This window comes from Pantherophis guttatus, chromosome 5, assembly GCF_059756535.1.
Source record: "Pantherophis guttatus breed Tessera chromosome 5, ASM5975653v1, whole genome shotgun sequence".
Taxonomy (NCBI): domain Eukaryota; kingdom Metazoa; phylum Chordata; class Lepidosauria; order Squamata; family Colubridae; genus Pantherophis; species Pantherophis guttatus.
In genome coordinates, this window is record NC_142067.1 from 119,947,962 (window position 1) to 119,966,996 (window position 19,035).

General features: G+C 38.2%; 1 protein-coding gene across 2 annotated transcripts in view; it reads left to right on the plus strand.

Moving 5' to 3' along the window:
* KLHL1 (kelch like family member 1) overlaps positions 1-19,035 on the plus strand; it is a 153,843-nt gene that overhangs the window by 111,723 nt on the left and 23,085 nt on the right. Inside the window, exon 7 of one of the 2 annotated variants that reach the window (XM_034416762.3) lies at positions 6,973-7,200. In XM_034416762.3, the coding sequence (XP_034272653.2) occupies positions 6,973-7,200 (228 nt within the window). The remainder of the gene's footprint in view (positions 1-6,972; positions 7,201-19,035) is intronic. The other variant, XM_034416772.3, reaches the window with a different exon arrangement.

A 19,035-nucleotide genomic window follows, 5' to 3' on the forward strand; every position in this document is an offset into this window, starting at 1 on the left:
CCACCTTGCCATGCCCACTCAGCCATTCATTAGGCAGATCATATTAGTGGTCCGTGGGATTTAAAATTATGAATTTAGTGGTCCCTGGAGTCCGAAAGGTTGGTGACCCTTCTTTATAGGGTCTTAGAGTAAAAAAAAAAATCATATGTTCAGAAGAAGCGGGAATGTGAGACTTTGCTTTGCAGAGTTAGTCGCACAACTACTTGGCTAAATTAATAAGTAGGTGCAGTCAACTTCTACACTCTAATAATTCTGGTCATGCTTTTGTTCTTTAGGAACCCCTAGAAAAATATTCCTTCCAATCTAAGTTGGCTTAATCATCATCAGTACTCAGGTTTTATGAAAAAAAAGATTGAGCAAAGGGTGTCTCAGCAAGACCCTTCAAAACCCTGAAAATAAATCATCACAGAAGCAGGAAAAGGAGAAGTGGAGAAAGAAGGGGGAAAATGCTGAATAGCCCACAGCAGCCTGTAAAAATATTTTCAGCGTAACAACTATTGAGAGCTTATTTGCAGGGGAAAAAACCTTTAAATTAGGAATAACATTCCATTCCATTTTAATTTAAGACTGTCAGCTATTTCATTTTAGTATTTAGAAAACGATGCTTTATTCCATTATGGAAATAAGGCCCCGAATAAGCTTTCTGTTTTTTTTAAAAAAAACATAAATTTATCATTGAACAGTGATGTCAAGCCCCATTCTTAAACTTTGGGAACAACATGACCGATATCTATATATGTTTCCTAGGAGATATTTTGCTGTAGAATTTGAAGGCTTTATAACAAGACTTTATAAGCATTTGCAGCTTAGGTGCTATTTGGGAATAGGATTAATAAGCACAGAACAGGATGCTATTGACCTAAATCACATACCTCTAATATAGAATAAAATAGAGCTGTTGAGAAGGCTGCCTATAGTTGAAGGCAGGGGTGAAATGCTACCGGTTTGCTCCGGTTCGGGAAAACCGGTGGTGATAAAAACTACTGGTTCAGGCGAACCAGTAGTAAAAAAAAGCTACCGGTTCGATTGAATTGGTAGTTTAAAAAAGCTACTGATTCCTCCGAACCGGCATTTCCAACGATCAGCTGTGCCGCGCGGATTAGCTTTGCTAGAAAGCAGGCAATTCTGCTTTCTAGCGAAGCTAAACCGCGCAGCACAGCTGATTCCCCCCTCGCTGTTCTACTTACCTTACCAAACCTGCTTTTGGCGTGCAGTGCGCAAACACAGCCAGCGAACCAGTAGCAAACCGATTCAGATTTCACCACTGGTTGATTTATTTTAAACCAATATTCATAACAAAATTCATTGACAGGTTACTAAAAGAAATATATCCTGTGTAAAATACTATTATTATGCTAATTAATATTATTACAATTCTTAAATGCCAATCAGGATATTGATTGTAGTTTTAAATACCTAGCCACATGATATATAAAGGTAGTTGTGTCTGAGTCTGGGGTGTGTGTGCTCATCTCCATTTCTTAGCCAAAGGAGCCAGTGTTGTCCAAAGACATTTCTGTGGACATGTGGTCAACATGACTGTATGCCGAGGGGCACAGAATGCTGTTATCTTCCCATTGAAATGGTACCTATTGATCTACTCGCATTTGCATGCTTTTGAATTGCTAGGTGAGCAGGAGATGGGCCAAGGATGGGAATTCACTCTATCATGCAGCACTCAAGTCTCCCAGCTTTGATGACTTGTCAGCTTCGATGACTTTAACTATTGAGGTATCATTTCCCCCCCCACTCCCCCCAAAAATAATGTATATGTACAGGTAATCCTCAATTTACAATCACAATTGAACCCAATTTCTTTTTAATTTTTTTTTTATATATATATAAACATTCCATCTTCCCTTAAACCGTATGTTGTCTGGGTACAAATATCTCTGTGCAATCACCATCAGGATTTACAACAGTATTCATTACATTGATATTAATTCTCTGATCTTACAATTGTAGTATTGAACATAGTAAGCCTATTCATTTTTCCCTCTTAACATATCTTCTAATAAGAATATAATAATAATATTAAGCATAATAATCCTAATAATCCTACTAATAATTTTATCCATGATTAGAGAATAAAAATGGAAGTTGGAAATAAAAGAAGGCGATTAACGAAGAGCAGAAAATATCATAAGTTAGAGATGTAAACAATATGATGATTGTTATTATTACGAAATTTTTTGTTGTTGAGTGAGACATTTGTTAAGTGTGTTTTGCTCCATTTTGCAACTTTTCTTGCCACCGTTGTTAAATGAATCATTGCAGTTGATAAGTTAGTCACCCGGTTGTTAAGTGAACCTGAGTTCCCCGTGGACTTTATTTGTCAGAAGGTCATAAAAGGGGATCACATGACCCCAGGACACTGCAACGGTCATAAAGATGAACCAGTTGCCAAACATCTGAATTTTGATCACATGATCATGGGGATCCTGCAAAGATTGTGTGAGAAATGGCCATAAGTCACATTTCTCAGTGCCGTTGTAATTTTGAATGGTCACTGAATGAACTGTTGTAAGCCAAGGACTACCTGTATTACTTATATATAATAAGTATATTGCCTATACTAGTATATATGTATACTTACATTACTTATATTACTATATATATAGTTTGCATTTAAATGCATATATTATTAGAATATAAGGGATGCAGTGGCTCAGTGGCTAAGACACTGAGTTTGTCGATTGAAAGGTCGGCAGTTCAGCGGTTCAAATCCCTAGTGCCGCGTAACGGGGTGAGTTCCCATTACTTGTCACAGCTTCTGCCAACCTAGCAGTTTGAAAGCATGTAAAAAAGGCAAGTAGAAAAATAGGGATCATCTTTGGTGGGAAGCAGTGGTGGATTGCTCCCGGTTTGGCCCGGTTCGACCAAGCCGGTAGCAGTGACGATGTGACATCACCAAACTGGTTCTCTTTGTTTGGGAGCTGGGCCCTTCTGCCTGCCCCCGCATTATTCCTACCTTTATTTCTTCTTTTTTTAGCCCAGCTGATAGGCGCGGTGATCACACGCAAAGTGTGTGCACGAAGAGAACTGGTGGTAACGGCGGTTGGAACCCACCACTGGTAGGAAGGTAACATTGTTCCGTGCACCTTTGGCATTTAGTCATGCCAGCCACATGACCATGGAGACGTCTTCGGACACTCTTCAGCTTTGAAACAGAAATGAGCTAGTCGTTCCCCCTAGAGTAGGAACAACTAGCACATACTGTATGAGCAAGGGGAACCTTTACCTTTACCTTTATTAGAATATATAAGTTTACTATGTTAGTCATCAATTAATGCTGCCATATTTTACTATACGGAATGAAGGACCTATGAGATAGATGTATATTCATTAGTGGGACTTAAAACCGGACCTGATTATCTTAGTATGACTAAGTCTGAACCCAAAGTTATAGAAATATGTTAACGTTAAATCCTCTTTGAGGTTATCTTGTTATTGCAGTAAGCCTGCTAATCACTTTTCCTGGGAAGCTCTTTTGGCTGATTCTGCTCCTGTTAAAACTGCTGCTGACATACACCTTGACCACTTGCTCAAGATTTACTAATGTTGCTTCAAGTAGGTGTAAGCTAATGACCTTGGCCTGCAACTGTATGTATTGAAGTAAAAAAAAAAATATATGAATCTATTGAAATGGAACAAATGTTATTGAACTGAGTTATTGACACAGATATCAAGGAGAATTCCATTAGAAGACAGAAAATAACCTGGGCAGCAGAAAGAATAAGAATATTTATCTGACATTTTTCCACCCAGAGATGTTCAAACATGTAGCAGTTGATTCTTATTTAACATTTTCATTGAAAATAAACATGCATGGGGTTTATTCTATGGCCAAATATCAGTCAATCAAATATAGTAGTTTATATTATGGATTTTCTAATTGATAGGGTTCTACCTTAGGAAAACAGTTGGTAATTTGGTGACATCTATGCAAAGAGTTAAGACCAAACTCACTAGTAAATATGTAAAATCTCATAAACTGTTTATCTCTAGCACAGAAGCGTACGCTTAATTACAGAGTTCCATAGAGACATATTTTCTAATCCTATCTACTTTTACAAAATATTATTTTAGGAATCCTTTATTTAACCCAATGCTTCTACAACAGAAATTTCCAGTTCCCTTGGAACATATCTAAAATTTGAATGGCAGCTCTCATTTCTACAATGTTCAGTTAGAGTAATGCTTATAGATTTACATTAAAAATAGTTTACAGGAAAATGTGTGAGAGACAGCATTAAACCATGTTGAACAGACCCAACTGCTTGTCTGAAATCATGTGTCCAATAAACATAATAACCTCTTGCCAAATACAAATTAAGAAATGAATATCCAAATATCCAAAGATAGTTTTTGGGTACCAAAGAATCCACTGTCGTTTAAGGCTTTCATTGTTTACTCTTAGAAAAACAAAACTTCTCTCTTCTAATACAATGAGTTAGAAGCAACATGTCATATGATCTATAAATAGTTATAACTCATAAATGAAGGCGAATATATGCTTCCGTTTATGCATATATGCAAAAGTTGGCTTAAAATCCAACATTAAGAAAACTAAGACCATGGCATCTGGCCCTCTCAATTCCTGGCAAATAGATGGGGAAGAAATGGAGGTAGTGACAGATTTTATTTTCCTGGGCTCCAAGATCACTGCAGATGGGGACTGCAGCCAAGAAATTAAAAGACGCTTGCTCCTGGGGAGGAATGCTATGGCAAATCTAGATAGCTTACTAAAAAGCAGAGACATCACCCTGCCAACAAAAGTGCATATAGTCAAGGCTATGATTTTCCCAGTTGCAATGTATGGCTGTGAAAGTTGGACCATAAGAAAGGCTGAGTGCCAAAGAATTGAGGCTATGGTGCTGGAGAAGACTCCTGAGATCCCTTAGACTGCAAGGTGATCAAACCGGTCAGTCCTAGAGGAGATCAACCCTGACTGCTCTTTAGAAGGCCAGATCCTGAAGATGAAACTCAAATACTTTGGCCACCTAATGAGAAGGAAGGACTCACTGGAGAAGAGCCTAATTGAGGACAAAAGAAGAAGGGGACAACAGAGAACGAGGTGACTGGATGGAGTCACTGAAGCAGTAGGCGTGAGCTTAAATGGACTCCAGAGGATGGTAGAGAACAGGAAGGCCTGGAGGAATGTTGTCCATGGGGTTGCGATGGGTCGGACACAACTTCGCAACTAACAACAACAAAATATGTATCCCAGGATAATGTTGCAGGATCCAATCTGTTTTGGTTACTGGGATCAGAGGTTTTTGTCTTCAAAGTTTTCGGACTCATGCTAGAGCCCATCTTCAGGGAATTCCTTTCTAGCGATTGGATCCTGCAGTTATAAATCAATTTCTAAAAGATTCTGGGTCAACTTTTATTGCAAAATTAATTCCAAAGCTTTTTAAACACATTAGCTAAATTACAACTACAAGGTATTGGTTCTGCTTTGGAATACCACAATCCCAACAGCCACTTCTGTAAATTGGCAAAGTCCATGATATTTTCAAGTAATATGCTTGGTAATACAATGAGTAGAATGTTGAATTTAACTCATTCTAATTAGAGGGTTAATTCATTTGTATAAATTGTTCTGAATTAACAACTACGGGAAAAAAACATTTAAATATAATTGAATGCAGGCATTAGCTCATATTTCTTGTACTAAGGAGCAAATTAGAAGAAATTTTAATATCTACGGTTGCATTAATTATAATTATTCTGTTACACTGAGATTCAAATAGAATTCAAATTATACCATGACTTTTATTATTAAACACTTTATTTTTATTATAACATTTTATTATTAAACATTTCAACCAAGTTTAATGACTCTTTTATTTGTTTTTTTCAGTTAGGAGAGTAGCTATTTCATTTCTATAAAACCTTTTATTTTGAAACACTGTTTTACAGAAACAGCATAACTATAGAGAAATAAATTAAAAATATTTAACGGTAAACAATTACAAATTTTCTTTCTCCCTGATTTTGAATCTCTTCTCATTTAGAAAAGTTTTCTAAAAACAAAACAGAACTGCACTGTTTTGTATTAAGTTGGTTAAGGTTATAAATTTGCATGGGTCACTTCCTACAATCTTCTATTTTAAGAAAAACACCACTTCAACAGGATCATTTATTCAGATAGGCAGATCACCCCTTTGTAGTAGGTTGTTAAAGGTTCTAGCCAGGATGCTTTAACTTGGATTCCTACACTGAAAAGAAGTTGGACTTGGCGTAGTTTTCATTCTGCATCATATTGGTAAGAAACGATAAAGAAAGACAAAAACATACAAATCCTGATGGAAAATACAGGAAGAGTAATTGTTAAATCTAAACCTCACAATATGTGGATCCAACTAGCAGTAGGAGAAATTCCAACCCAAACGCACACAACATGTAGTAACCGAGAGCTTTAATGAGGTGTGAATTCTCTCATCTGAATTTTAAAATAATTAATTTGTTCCCCTGGGGGCTTACTGTATGATCAGCTGCCAAAATAACAGGGAAATAAAACCTGAAACGGCTGCTTAGGAACTGTGAGAATTAACACAGATATACTCTGTCTTAATAACTGGATTCAAGGATCTGTGCATTTGCCAAGGTTGCTGGGCTTTTGTTTTAACTACAACAGGAAAGAAATGTTGGTCTACCCCAACATGTGGGAGGGGGCATTCTGCTCCCTTTCGCCTTTCAGCTCCAATCCAGGAGCCCTCAAGCAGTCGCACTGACGACAAACCATTTTATACGAAATTTATATTTTGCTGATAAAGAAATAAAGGGAGACTAGTATAGATCTGTTTCAAGCTATTTAGCTCTCATCAGCTAGCCATACCCTTACTCAGATTTGAACTTGGGCTTCCTGCATGTTAGGCGATTGAATTAACCTCAGTTATATATATATGCTATAAATCATGCAAGTCCTTCTGTGCGCTCACTAATTTCATTATTGATGTTTCTCAGCAGGTGCTACAACCATTGAGAAGTACGATCTTAGGACCAATATATGGATCCAAGCTGGAGTAATGAATGGAAGACGGCTACAGTTTGGTGTGGCTGTTATTGATGACAAGCTCTTTGTTATTGGAGGGCGAGATGGCTTAAAGACATTAAACACGGTCGAATGTTATAATCCAAAGACCAAGGCTTGGACGGTCTTGCCTCCAATGTCTACTCACAGACATGGCTTAGGTAAGAGTTTCCTTTATGAAAGATGTCTGTATCAAATGTGATGGAAAAAAAATGGATTGCGGGTGATTTTGTGTCACTAGCCACAAGTCCGCGAGATGCAAGCCAGTGCCAAAAAATGAAAATAATTCTCTATTCTTAAACTGGTCCATCAACAAAAAGACATTGAAACTTAGAGCAGCTTCCATGTCTAATGTAACTTAGAGTAAATGGTAAGTTAAGAGTAAATTGAGTCAATGTACCATTACTTTATTCATAGTGGTAGGAAATATCAACAGGGCACAAAGAGAGATTGAAAATCTGTACTTTATTATGATTTTAGAATAGCAATAGCAATAGCACTTGACTTATAGTATAGACAGGGGTGGGCTTCAAAAATTTTAGCAAGGGGTACTCTGCCCAGTTGCTGAATGGGCGTGGCCATGGTGGGCATGGCCTAATCAGCCTCCTGCACCATGGCGGGGGTGGGCATTTTTGCCCCCCAGGGTCTGGAGGTTTTTCTTGAGTTTCCAGGAGGGCAAAAATGGCTTCCCCAGGCTCTGCCTTCCCGAATGTCAATTAGGTCCATTTTTTGCCCTCCCTGAGCCTCCGCACATGCCCTGCACTTACCTGCATTCAAAATGGGCTATGTGGAGACTCCTGGGAGGGGTGGGGTGGGCAGGGCCAGCCAGGAGTGGGATTTGGGGGTTCTCTGAACTGCACAAAATCTTAGCTAGAGATTCTCCCGAACCCCCAGCAGCTCACCCCTGAGTATATACCACTTATCAAGCTTGGAAGGTTGGAAAGTTGAGTCAACCTAGAGCCTGGTGAGATTCGAACTGCCAATTTTTTTTTTAATTTGATTTATATGCCGCCCTTCTCTGGAGACTCATGGCAGCTTACAATGCGCTAAGCAATAGCCTTCATCCTTTTGTATATTTATACAAAGTCAGCTTATTGCCCCCACAACTGCGTCCTCAATTTACCTTCCTTAGAAAGATGGAAGGCTGAGTCAACCTTGAGCATTGGCGAGATTCGAACCTGCAGGTCTTAATAAGTGGTCTTAATAACAGGGTGCTTTAGACCACTGTACTATCAAGGCTCTTGATTGCAAATTGCAGGAAGCTGGTAGTCAGCAAAAATAGCCTGGAGTACTGCATTCTAACCACTGCACCACCATGTAACATATCACATGATTTGTAAATAAACTTCAGAATACACTTCTTTCATTTTCAACTAGCAACAAACACATCACATTCCCCCCTCCAAGAAATGTACTTGTAGTTATAATTTAGTGACTGAACCCACTCGTATAGAGACATCATCATTTCAGTCTTCAGATTGCAAGTAGCTCCACAGTTTATCATAACAGAAAATGCTTGAAGTGAACTCCAGCTTTGTTTTCTGAAGGTTAGTAGTATTTAGGATAGAGTAGTGACCTTATAGATAAATCCTGATCTTTTCTTCCGGGGTCTAGGGCAACTTGCCATGGCCAACACATGATGGCCAACTCACCACAGGACAATTTACTACAGCCAACTTCCCACAGAACAACTTGCTGCTGGACAATTCAATGCTGTATTAATTGTTTCGTTCAGTTACTTTTATTACTGGTGACACATTTTTGTCAAAAATTATTGTAACTCTTGTAATTCTGGATTGACTTCCTTTATTGAACTATGATTGACCATGTTCCTGTTGAAATTAATTTAACTTTTCTATTTGTTGAATTATCCTGAGCAGAGTTATCCCATGGTGAGTTGGCCACTGTGAGTTGTCCCATGGCAACTTGGCTGTCATGAGTTGGCCATGTCAAGTTGGCCATTGCAAGTTGTTGCATTCCGGTTCCTCAGATGGGCCTTTAGGTAGTTTCAAAGAATATTTGGAAGGTAGCCATTCTAACATTTTTCTAACCTGAGAGCTAAGTAATTAACACTGACTTTAAAGCATAAAATAACAACAAAAATTTTCTACTTTTAAATGAAATGGTAAGCTAAAAGAGAAAGAAATTGAAGACAGAATTGTTTTTCATCAAGATTTGATCAGTATTTTGTCATAACTCCTTAGCCCCAAAATGAATTTAGCTGCTGCTTTTATAACACAAAGTAATGTTTAAAAGGTAAAAGGTAAAAGCTGAGCTTGTCGATTGAAAGGTCGGCAGTTCAGCGGTTCAAATCCCTAGTGCCACGTAATGGAGTGAGCTCCTGTCCCAGCTTCTGCCAACCTAGCAGTTCGAAAGCATGTAAAAAATGCAAGTAGAAAAATAGGAATCACCTTTGGTGGAAAGGTAACAGTGTTCCGTGTGCCTTTGGTGTTTTGTCATGCTGGCCACATGACCATGGAGACGTCTTCAGGCAGCGCTGGCTCTTCGGCTTTGAAACGGAGATGAGCACTGCCCCCTAGAGTCAGGAACAACTAGCACATATGTGTGAGGGGAACCTTTACCTTTACCTTTAATGTTTAAAAGCCATTAAACCTTTGCCTTCCTCTCCAAGGTTTTTATGCCTTCTGTATTGTAATGCATTTGTATCTTTTCCTTAAAAATAGCTAACATTAGAATTAAAAAGATGGTGGTAGCAGGATTATTCTTCCTAGCTTTTCTGGATTCCATTCTTAAATGAGAATAGATTTTTGTTTCAATAGAGCACAATAGTTGCTTCTCTATGGATGACACTTTACTCTTGTCACGTAGTAGATGTCAGAACTGATGAGCCAAGAGAAATGTAGGGAGCTTGATGTATCCTTAATAAGAAGAACTTCAAGGTAATAACAACAGATGGTTTCTTTTCGATTTACATGGATGTTAGAGATCTTCTAAACAGAGAGATTGCCTGGTTGGAGAGACAGAGCAAATGTTTAAAATTTGAAATGCTCTGTCCTGAACTTGGAACATGCTGTTTCAATGATGTTGGAATCGCTTTGTGCTTGAAACACAATGTTTCACATGCCAAGGGGAGATTTTTCAAGCTCAGAAACTTTTGAGACGTAATTACAAGGCAGCTCAGTTTGAATGCATGGCAGCTGTTTTCTAGCGGTTCAGATTTGAAAGGTTTTGCTAGATGATAGTGACAGACTATAGGGACACGGTGGCTCAGTGGCTAAGACGCTGAGGTTGTCAATCAAAAGGTCGGCTGTTCAGTGGTTCGAATCCCTATTGCCGTGCAACGGGGTGAGTTCCTGTTACTTGTCCCAGTTTCTGCCAACCTAGCAGTTCAAAAGCACATAAAAAATGCAAGTAGAAAAATAGGGACTACCTTTGGTGGGAAGGTAACAGCGTTCCGTGCGCCTTTGGCATTTAGTCATGCTGGCCACATGACCACGGACACATCTTTGGACAGCGCTGGCTCTTTCGCTTTGAAACGGAGATGAGCACCGCCCCCTAGAGTCAGGAACAACTAGCACATATGTGCAAGGGGAACCTTTACCTTTACCTTAGTGACAGATCTGAAGGCCTATACATTGGACTGTAACCAATTCACTGTGCGGTACTTTTTAATAAATACAATTTTAAAAGGCACAGTATTAATAGTTTTGCACCGTTTTCTCAGCAGTCATATGAGTTTAAGCTACGTTCGATAAAGAGTTAGAGCTGATTGAAGTCTTCCAGAATAACTGTGGAACAAAATTCTTTGTCTATCTCATCAATTTCTTCCCATTGTAAGTCTACTTCAATGAAAACAGCAATGGATAACCTTTGCATTGTGGCAGATGGATTTTCATTGCATTTTAAATTCAAGGTGTAATTTTCATTATACCAGCACTCTTATTTCTTTTCTTTATATTCTTTTGTTCATTGTCTAGAGCAGTTTAACAAGGGGACTGTCAATGTTTGCAGGGGATTCAATTACAGGGCAGTGGTACAAAATCTAATCTTTCCTATTTTCTTCAGCAATTTCTTTAAAGTTCAGCAGTGTTCTCCGATAGAAGCGTGAGCATAATCCTGGTTCATTAGACCGACTTAACTATTACAGACTGTCAACTTTAACCAAGAAAAATAAAAGAACAGCACTGAAACGCATATCTTAGTGATTTCATGAGACCAATTATTTTGTACCAGCTAGAACATAAGAATATATATGATAGAGAAAATTGGATTTTGGATTACGGTGTGTACCCCCAGATGATAAATATGAGATAGGTACTTTAAAAAAGAATAGAGAGAAGGTTTCCACTGTTTTATATCTAGAGACAGGAAGGTATTTTCCAACTTCCCATAACAATAATTTAAAACTATTTGTTAAGGGAGTCTTTGGACTGGAAGTTAGAATGAATACAGAAACATACCAACAAATATTTATTATTTAAGGTCTATCAGAAAAGTTTAAACAATCTACCAGTAATGCAATTTTAAAATGTGATCGAATTTTATCAGTTCAATAAACAACCTAGTCTGTATGCTGGATCTGACATAAGGAAGCCTTATTGCTCGGGCACAGAATTTAGTTCTTGTATTGGTGATTTCAAGATAGAAATAGAAATAGAATTCTTTATTGGCCAAGTGTGATTGGACACACAAGGAATTTGTCTATGGTGTATATGCTTTCAGTGTATATAAGGGGAATAAAATACATTCATCAAGAATAAAAAGATACAACACTTAGTGATAGTCAAGGTTACTAATAAGTTATCAAATCATACCAGGAAACAAATAAAAACAATATAAATTGAAAGATACAAGCATCATGGTTATAGTAATAAGTGGGAAAAGATAAATTCTAGTAAGGAAGAGAAGAATAATAGTAATACAGTCTTAGTAAATTATTTGACAGTGTTGTGGGAATTAGTTGTGAAGCAGAGTGATGGCATTCGGGAAAAAACTGTCCTTATGTCTAGTTGTTCTGGTGTGCAGTGCCCTATAGTGTCATTTTGAGGGTAGAAGTTGAAACAATTTATGTCTAGGATGTGAGGAGTCTATAGATATTTTCACAGCCCTCTTTTTGACTTGTGCAGTATACAGATCCTCAATGGAAGGCAGGTTGGTAGCAATTGTTTTTTCTTCAGTTGTAATTATCCGTTGAAGTCTGTGTTTGTCTTTTTGGTCGCAGAGCCAGCCAGACAGTTATGGAGGTGCAGATGACAGACTCAATAATTCCTCTGTAGAACTGGATCAGCAGCTCTTTGAGCAGTTTGAGCTTTCTGAGTTGGTGCAGAAAGAACATTCTTTGTTGAGCTTTTTTGATGACGTTTTTGATGTTAGGTGTCCATTTTAAGGCTTGAGATATGATAGAACCTAGAAACTTGAAGGACTCTACTGTTGATACGGTGTTGTCTAGTATTGTAAGAGGTGGTAGTATAGGAGGTTTTCTTCTAAAATCCACCACCATTTCTACAGTTTTGAGTGTATTTAGTTCAAGATTGTTTTGGTTGCACCACAAGGCTAGTTGTTCAACATCTTGTCTGTATGCAGATTCATCGTTGTCTTGAATGAGACCAATCACTGTTGTATCATCTGCAAACTTCAGTATTTTAACAGAGGGATCTTTTGAGATGCAGTCATTGGTGTGATGCTTATATTTTAGGAAAAAATCTAAATACCATTGGTATGAATGGCTGGATAGTCTGTCCATTAAGGATTGCATTTCTTGTAAAATCTAGATTTCAAGAAGACATATTCTAAGGGAGACAGGGATATCTTCTAATAGGAGGGATAGTTCAAAAGTTGTCTGATAGTATTTATCACCCATCATTGCAGAGAGAAGGGTGCTACTTAAGTCTTGTGCTGCGTAAGTGTTGTATCTTAAGTGAGTATTCAATCCAACTTCACTTGTGTGAATTTGAGCCCCACTTAACCTAACAGAACCTAGTTTTGATCTGATATATACAGAATTGTAGTGCTACCAAAGATATTTACTGAAGTGGACATACATTATGCTGTTATGGCTATTTACTCCAAGAGACCCTGGGTGGCTTACAAAATCTATTTATTAGTAGTTGATATTTCATTGTGAGTTAGGGATTTATACCTGGCATGAATGAATGAATGAATGAATGAATGAATGAATGAATGAATGAATGAATGAATGAATGAATGCCTACTTTGCTAATGGATTTATTAAGGCAGGATCCTAAACTGGCCATTTTTCTATCTTTTTTTTTTCTTTGTTGAAATCACACACACACAAATCAAACACAATGTTATTGTTAATCCTGTATAATGGAACATTTTCACACGGGTTTCAGCAACTTGCACAAATTGTTAAGTGCCTAATAGGTTTTCTTGTTAATGTCAATCACTCTGCTTACATTGATCGAAACATGTCTTTCCATAGTGGAGGCTTGAAAAATCTTAATTAAAATGATGAAAGCACAAGCGGAGCCTTTTATTTTTATATGGGGAAAGAATAAAGCTTGTGAATTTGTTTAAAGTGCTACTAAAAGTTCATGTTTTAGAATTCCAAATTTGTCTTCACCAGAATTTTGGCTGTCCTTATATATCCTGATATGTGCAAGCATGATTTGCCCTTTTAGGAGTTAGAAATTTAGGTCATGTTAAATTTAAGGCTAGAATAAAAGGATTTTTTTTTTGCTACAAATTGAATTGCAAAGAAGCAAACATCAACTTCCTAATGGACTTGATGGACATTTTTCTGCACTGAAAATCTTAGATTCTGTTGAAGAAATTTATAGTCACATGGAAGATCTGATATTTTTTTTTATTGCTTTGAAGCAAAATCATTATAATCTTGATAAGGACTTCTGGAATAGAGACAAAACTTGGACAAACTTGCTTTCATCAAATCTGCCTGTCAGATTTCTCTGGCCAATGCTAGTCTGGAAGCATAGATGAAAAGGCATAAAGCTGTCATAGGTTTGAATTTTTCTACTGTACAAAAATACAGAAAGAAGCCATTACGAAAGAATTCCAGGAACTGCCATGTGTCAAACACAAGCCCTATTTATGTTGCAGTCAAGGTTTAAATTCTTGCAATGGGTTTGAGGCAGGGGTGAAATCCAGCAGATTCTGGAGAACCGGTAATGGAAATTTTGAGTAGTTTGTAGAACCGGCAAATACCACCTCTGGCTGGCCCCAGGGTGGGGTGGGAATGGAGATTTTGCAGTATCCTTCCCCTGGAGTGGGGAGGGAATGGAGATTTTGCAGTATCCTTCCCCTGCCACGCCTACCAAGCCACACCCACCAAGCCACACCCACAGAACCAGTAGTATTGCTAGGAAAATTGCTGATTAAAAATCAAATCATTTCAAAAGAAAACAAAAAGGAAACAATGAAAATAAAAGTGAGGAGTTCCAAAAGGGGCAAAATAAATAAATAAATATCCTTAGCTGGCTGGAGAATTCTGGGAGTTGAAGTCCACAAGTCTTAAAGCTGCCAAGTTTGAAGACCTCTGAGTTAAATAGTAATGGTTACAGTAAATAGAGTGCCCTTGCAATATTTTCAGAAGTAGTTTTGGATTCTGTTGACTAAGCATATATGACACCTTCTCTCTCTTTTAGCTCTAACCATGTGAAATCTTTATATGAAAGAGATAATAACCATCAAAATGTGGCATTAAAAAGATCGCCCTTGAGACAGTATTTCTCCACCCAAAAGCAGAGATTTGCAAGAGGCTTCTCTTGTTGGATCCCGGGAACACTTTGTCAGAGATTATAGACACACATCCTAAGTACCCCTTCAATTTCTAGATTTTATATCTTAAATAAAAACAGAGCCGTAAAGCTAAATGTCCAATTGATCAGCTCCAAGGATGTGTAAAAAAAAAAATCGGTTAGTATATTTGAAAGAGTTTATGGTTTTTATGTACACCTTCCATACAATTTTATTACTTTCTAAGTAACGGTGGTACTTTTTCAATTTATTTTCAGGGCCCTGAGGGTCCCATATTTTTTTTAAAAAAAAATACTCCTTTTTCCAATTCTCAGATACATTCAGGTACCATTAATGAAGTTTTCCTGACTATGTGTGTTTGTGTGTCTTTGTGTGTATGAGAGAGGGAGAGGGAGAGGGAGAGAAGGAAAGGGAGAGAGAGAGAGAGAGAGAGAGAAGGAGGGAGGGAGGGAGGGAGGGAGAGGGAGAGAGAGAGAGAGAGAAAGAAGAAAAGATCAATAATGTAGTTCTAATGTATTTCTATTGACAATCAAAACACATTTACATTTTTACCTGAGATTCATTTTTTTTAAGTTAAACAGGATGCTAAAAATCAAATATTCCTTTGTACATGCTAGCAATACAAATGCAACCCTTTAGAAAATGGATTCAAAGGAACTGATGGAAAGTAAGATTTTTGGAGATTCTCCTATAATGAGACTCCTCGGCTAAAGAAATAAACATGATTCTCCTGTTTATTATTTCTTTTCAACAAAAGGCCGTTGTGGTGTCTTATATTATATTCTCTGCACATCCAGACTGTAAAAAGCATCAAATAGTTTCACACTGTCTCTTTATTGGGCCTAGTATTGGATATCTGTGCATAGATTGGCAGAATTAGGTTGGAAACAAACAATAAATTTTCTTTCTGGACAGAAGAAGAAAGTTCAGTTAATTCTGACATCATCTTATCCTAGAAGTTGCCTACCGTATTTTTCAGGGTATAAGACACACTTTTTTCCCTTCTAAAAGAGGCTGAAAATTTGGGTGCATTTCAGGGGTGAAATGTAAAATTTGTTACTACCGGTTCTGTGGGTGTGGCTTGGTGGGTGGGTGGGGTAATGTGACTGGGTGGGCGTGGTCAACTTTTTTTTTTTAACTTTTCAAAGCATTTTTTCTAATGCTTTGAAAAGCCTCTGCTGATCAGGCAACTCAGCTGGGATCATCAAAGGCTTTTCAAAGCATTTTTTTTACCACCTCTTCGGCCAAGAGGTTGGAGAAAAAAATGCTTTGAAAAACCTCTGACGATCCCAGGTGAGCCGTGGGATCATCAGAGGTTTTTTCTTTTTTTACTTTTAAAAGCATTTTTTCGTCGGAAGAGGTTGTAGAAAAAATGCTTTTAAAAGTAAAAAAAAAAAAAGCCTCTGATGATCGTGCGGCTCAGCTGGGCATGGTGGAGGGGGGCGCAGGGATTTTTGCTACCAGTTCTCCGAACCACCTGTCACCATTGCTACTGGATCAGGCGATCCGGTCCGAACTGGGAGCATTTCACCCCTGGTGCATCTTATACTCCGAATGTAACCCCGCGTGGTGCCCAAAATGGCTTCCCGGAACAGCTGCTGCCTTCTCTTACCCCTTCCGCGCTTTGCCTGCTTTACTCACTGGAGCTCCCTCCGAGGATCAGCTGTGCTTTTAAAGCTGTTTTTCAGCCCCAATGTGAGCGAAGCCATCTTTTGTACTTTGCCTGCTTTTCTAATTGCTGCTTCCTCCGACAATCAGCTGTGTTTTAGAAGCACAGCCCCCACCTCAAAACCAGTGAGTGAAGTAATGTACTGGGACTAGCCAGATACCTGGTAGACAGAATTTTTTCCCCCTATTTTCCTCCCCAAAAACTAAGGTGCGTCTTATATTCCGGGTGTGTCTTATACTCTGAAAAATACGGGTAAGTGCTGTACGGGTAGTTCTCAGCTTATGACCATTTGTTTAACAACAGTTACAACAGTGCTGGAAAAAAAATGACTTGCAACCTATCTTGAATTTATAACTATCACATCACTCCCACAGTCACACAATCACAGTTTGAATCTGATCAAGATTTGCAACTTTCCCCAACCAGCTTCTGATTAGCAAAGTCAATGGGGGGATCCAGACTGGCTTAACCATGTGATTCACTTAACTCTCATGATTGTAAAAATTGGATCCAGTTGTGTGATGAGTTGCTTAATGACTCTGCTTTAGGTATCTAAAATATACAGGAATATCCAAAAAAGCTGAGATATTTTTCATGTTTTTCACTTAGCAACTGAAATTCCAGTCCCAGTTGAGGTTGTAAATTGTAAAAAGTCTAATCTTGTGTTATCCAAAGACTTCTTCATACCTAAGAGAATGGCTGCTCTATTGTCAGAAAGTCAACCAGAGAAAGCTCCATGCTTAGGCTAATTTGGACCTCATGGTTAAAGAAGGAAGTATAGATGGATAGAAGACAGAAGATAGATAGATGGAGGGATGCATGAAAGAAAGAGAGTTAGATGAAAGAGAGAGAGGGAGGGAGAGAGACAGAAAGATATTGCTTGAATTAAACAAAGTTTAAAAGAAGGAAGTTAAATCATCACTGGAGGAAAAATTATTTTAGCTTTAGGTACATTTGGAATAAAAGGGACATGGTGACTCAGTGGCTAAGATGCTGAGCTTGTCAATCGAAAGGTCGGCAGTTCAGCGGTTCAAATCCCTAGTGCCGCTTACCAGGGGGAGCTCTTGCTACTTGTCCCAGCTTCTGCCAACCTAGCAGTTCAAAAGCACATAAAAATGTAAGAAAAATAGGGACCACCTTTGGTGGGAAAGTAACAGCAATCCATGTGCCTTTGGCATTTAATCATGCTGGCCACATGACCACGGAGACGTCTTCAGACAGTGCTTGCTCTTCAGCTTTGAAACGGAGATGAGCACTGCCCCCTAGAGTCAGGAACAACTAGCACATATGTGTGAGGGGAACCTTTACCTTTACTTTTACATATCTCTTTTATCCGTCTGTTCTGCCTGAGAAGTATCCATCTTCAGTTATCTCAACAAGATATAAGAGCCCCTTAAAACGACGTGTTCCATTAACACGGCATAAAGTTTAGAATTCCTTAAGATGATTAAGAGATGGGAAGTCTGAAAATAAGCCATATAGTTTCAGGATTCATTTTGTCTGCAGATCTAATGGTCCCCACGTGAGCATTAAAGAAGAATGAAAAGCTGTCATTTAGCGGACAGGTGGTCTACTGTGACAGAGGAGCTGCATGGGAGATGCTATCTGGCTTTACAACTATTCCATTGAGCTTGATTTTGTTAGCCTGGAAAAGCAGGATAAACCATCCCAATGTTAGGAGCCAAGAGAGTTGAATGTATTTTCTACGTTCAACATCCAGATGTTGGAAATGCACAGCAGAAGAAAATGATCCGGCTTTGTGCCCCAGTTGTGACTACACAACTTTAGCACTCCCTTTCCTTCCACCCATCCTTCTGCCCCACTGCTAGCTTAATGGCAAAATTTCAGGAAGGAAAGATTTAATGTTTAACTTCTTCTTTCTTTAAAACTCTGGGTCGTTGGGAGACCTTCTTCTTTCAAAAATTTCAAAACCTTAGAAGAAAAGATCAGCAAGATTCATTACCTAGTATTTTTATATAGCCTTGGCATATAAGAAGTATTGGAACTATTCTGCTCTTGGATAAAGCTATTATAGGCATATTGGAGAACTTTCAGGAAGGGCGAAAAAATATATTTAACTCAAGCTCCAAAATGTTGGGTCAAGTATCTCAGTCTTGGGAATAAGGAGATCTGCTTCACGCACGTGAAGCCTTCTCTGGGGTCTCTGTCAAATTCTAAAGAACAAAGCAAGCCATTAATAAAAGTAACTAGCAAACAAGATATCTAAAGTATACAAGAATATCCAAAAACAAAACAAAAAACCCTGAGTTATTTTTTCATGACTCTCTGTGGGCAATCTTCTCACCAGCAGGACTGCATGGTTTTGCCAGCCCTGATTTGTGACCTTGGCCGCATCTCCAGATTGCTGAGCCAAAATTCAGTTCAAACTGGTATTTTCAGAATCACTTTTCTTTAAAAAAAAAAAAAAATAGTGAAAATTGCACATATTGGGCATATCAAGCCTCATGTTTTTTTTTTTTTTAAAGGGAGAAGTAACAAAATGTAAATAAAAGTAAAATGAATCCTAGCCCCATTCAGAGTATTTACTCTGTCCCCTATCATGTTAAAAAGAGCCTGGATAGCTCTGCAGACAAAGGCACTGTAATTTAACACCAGCTGTCTGCAA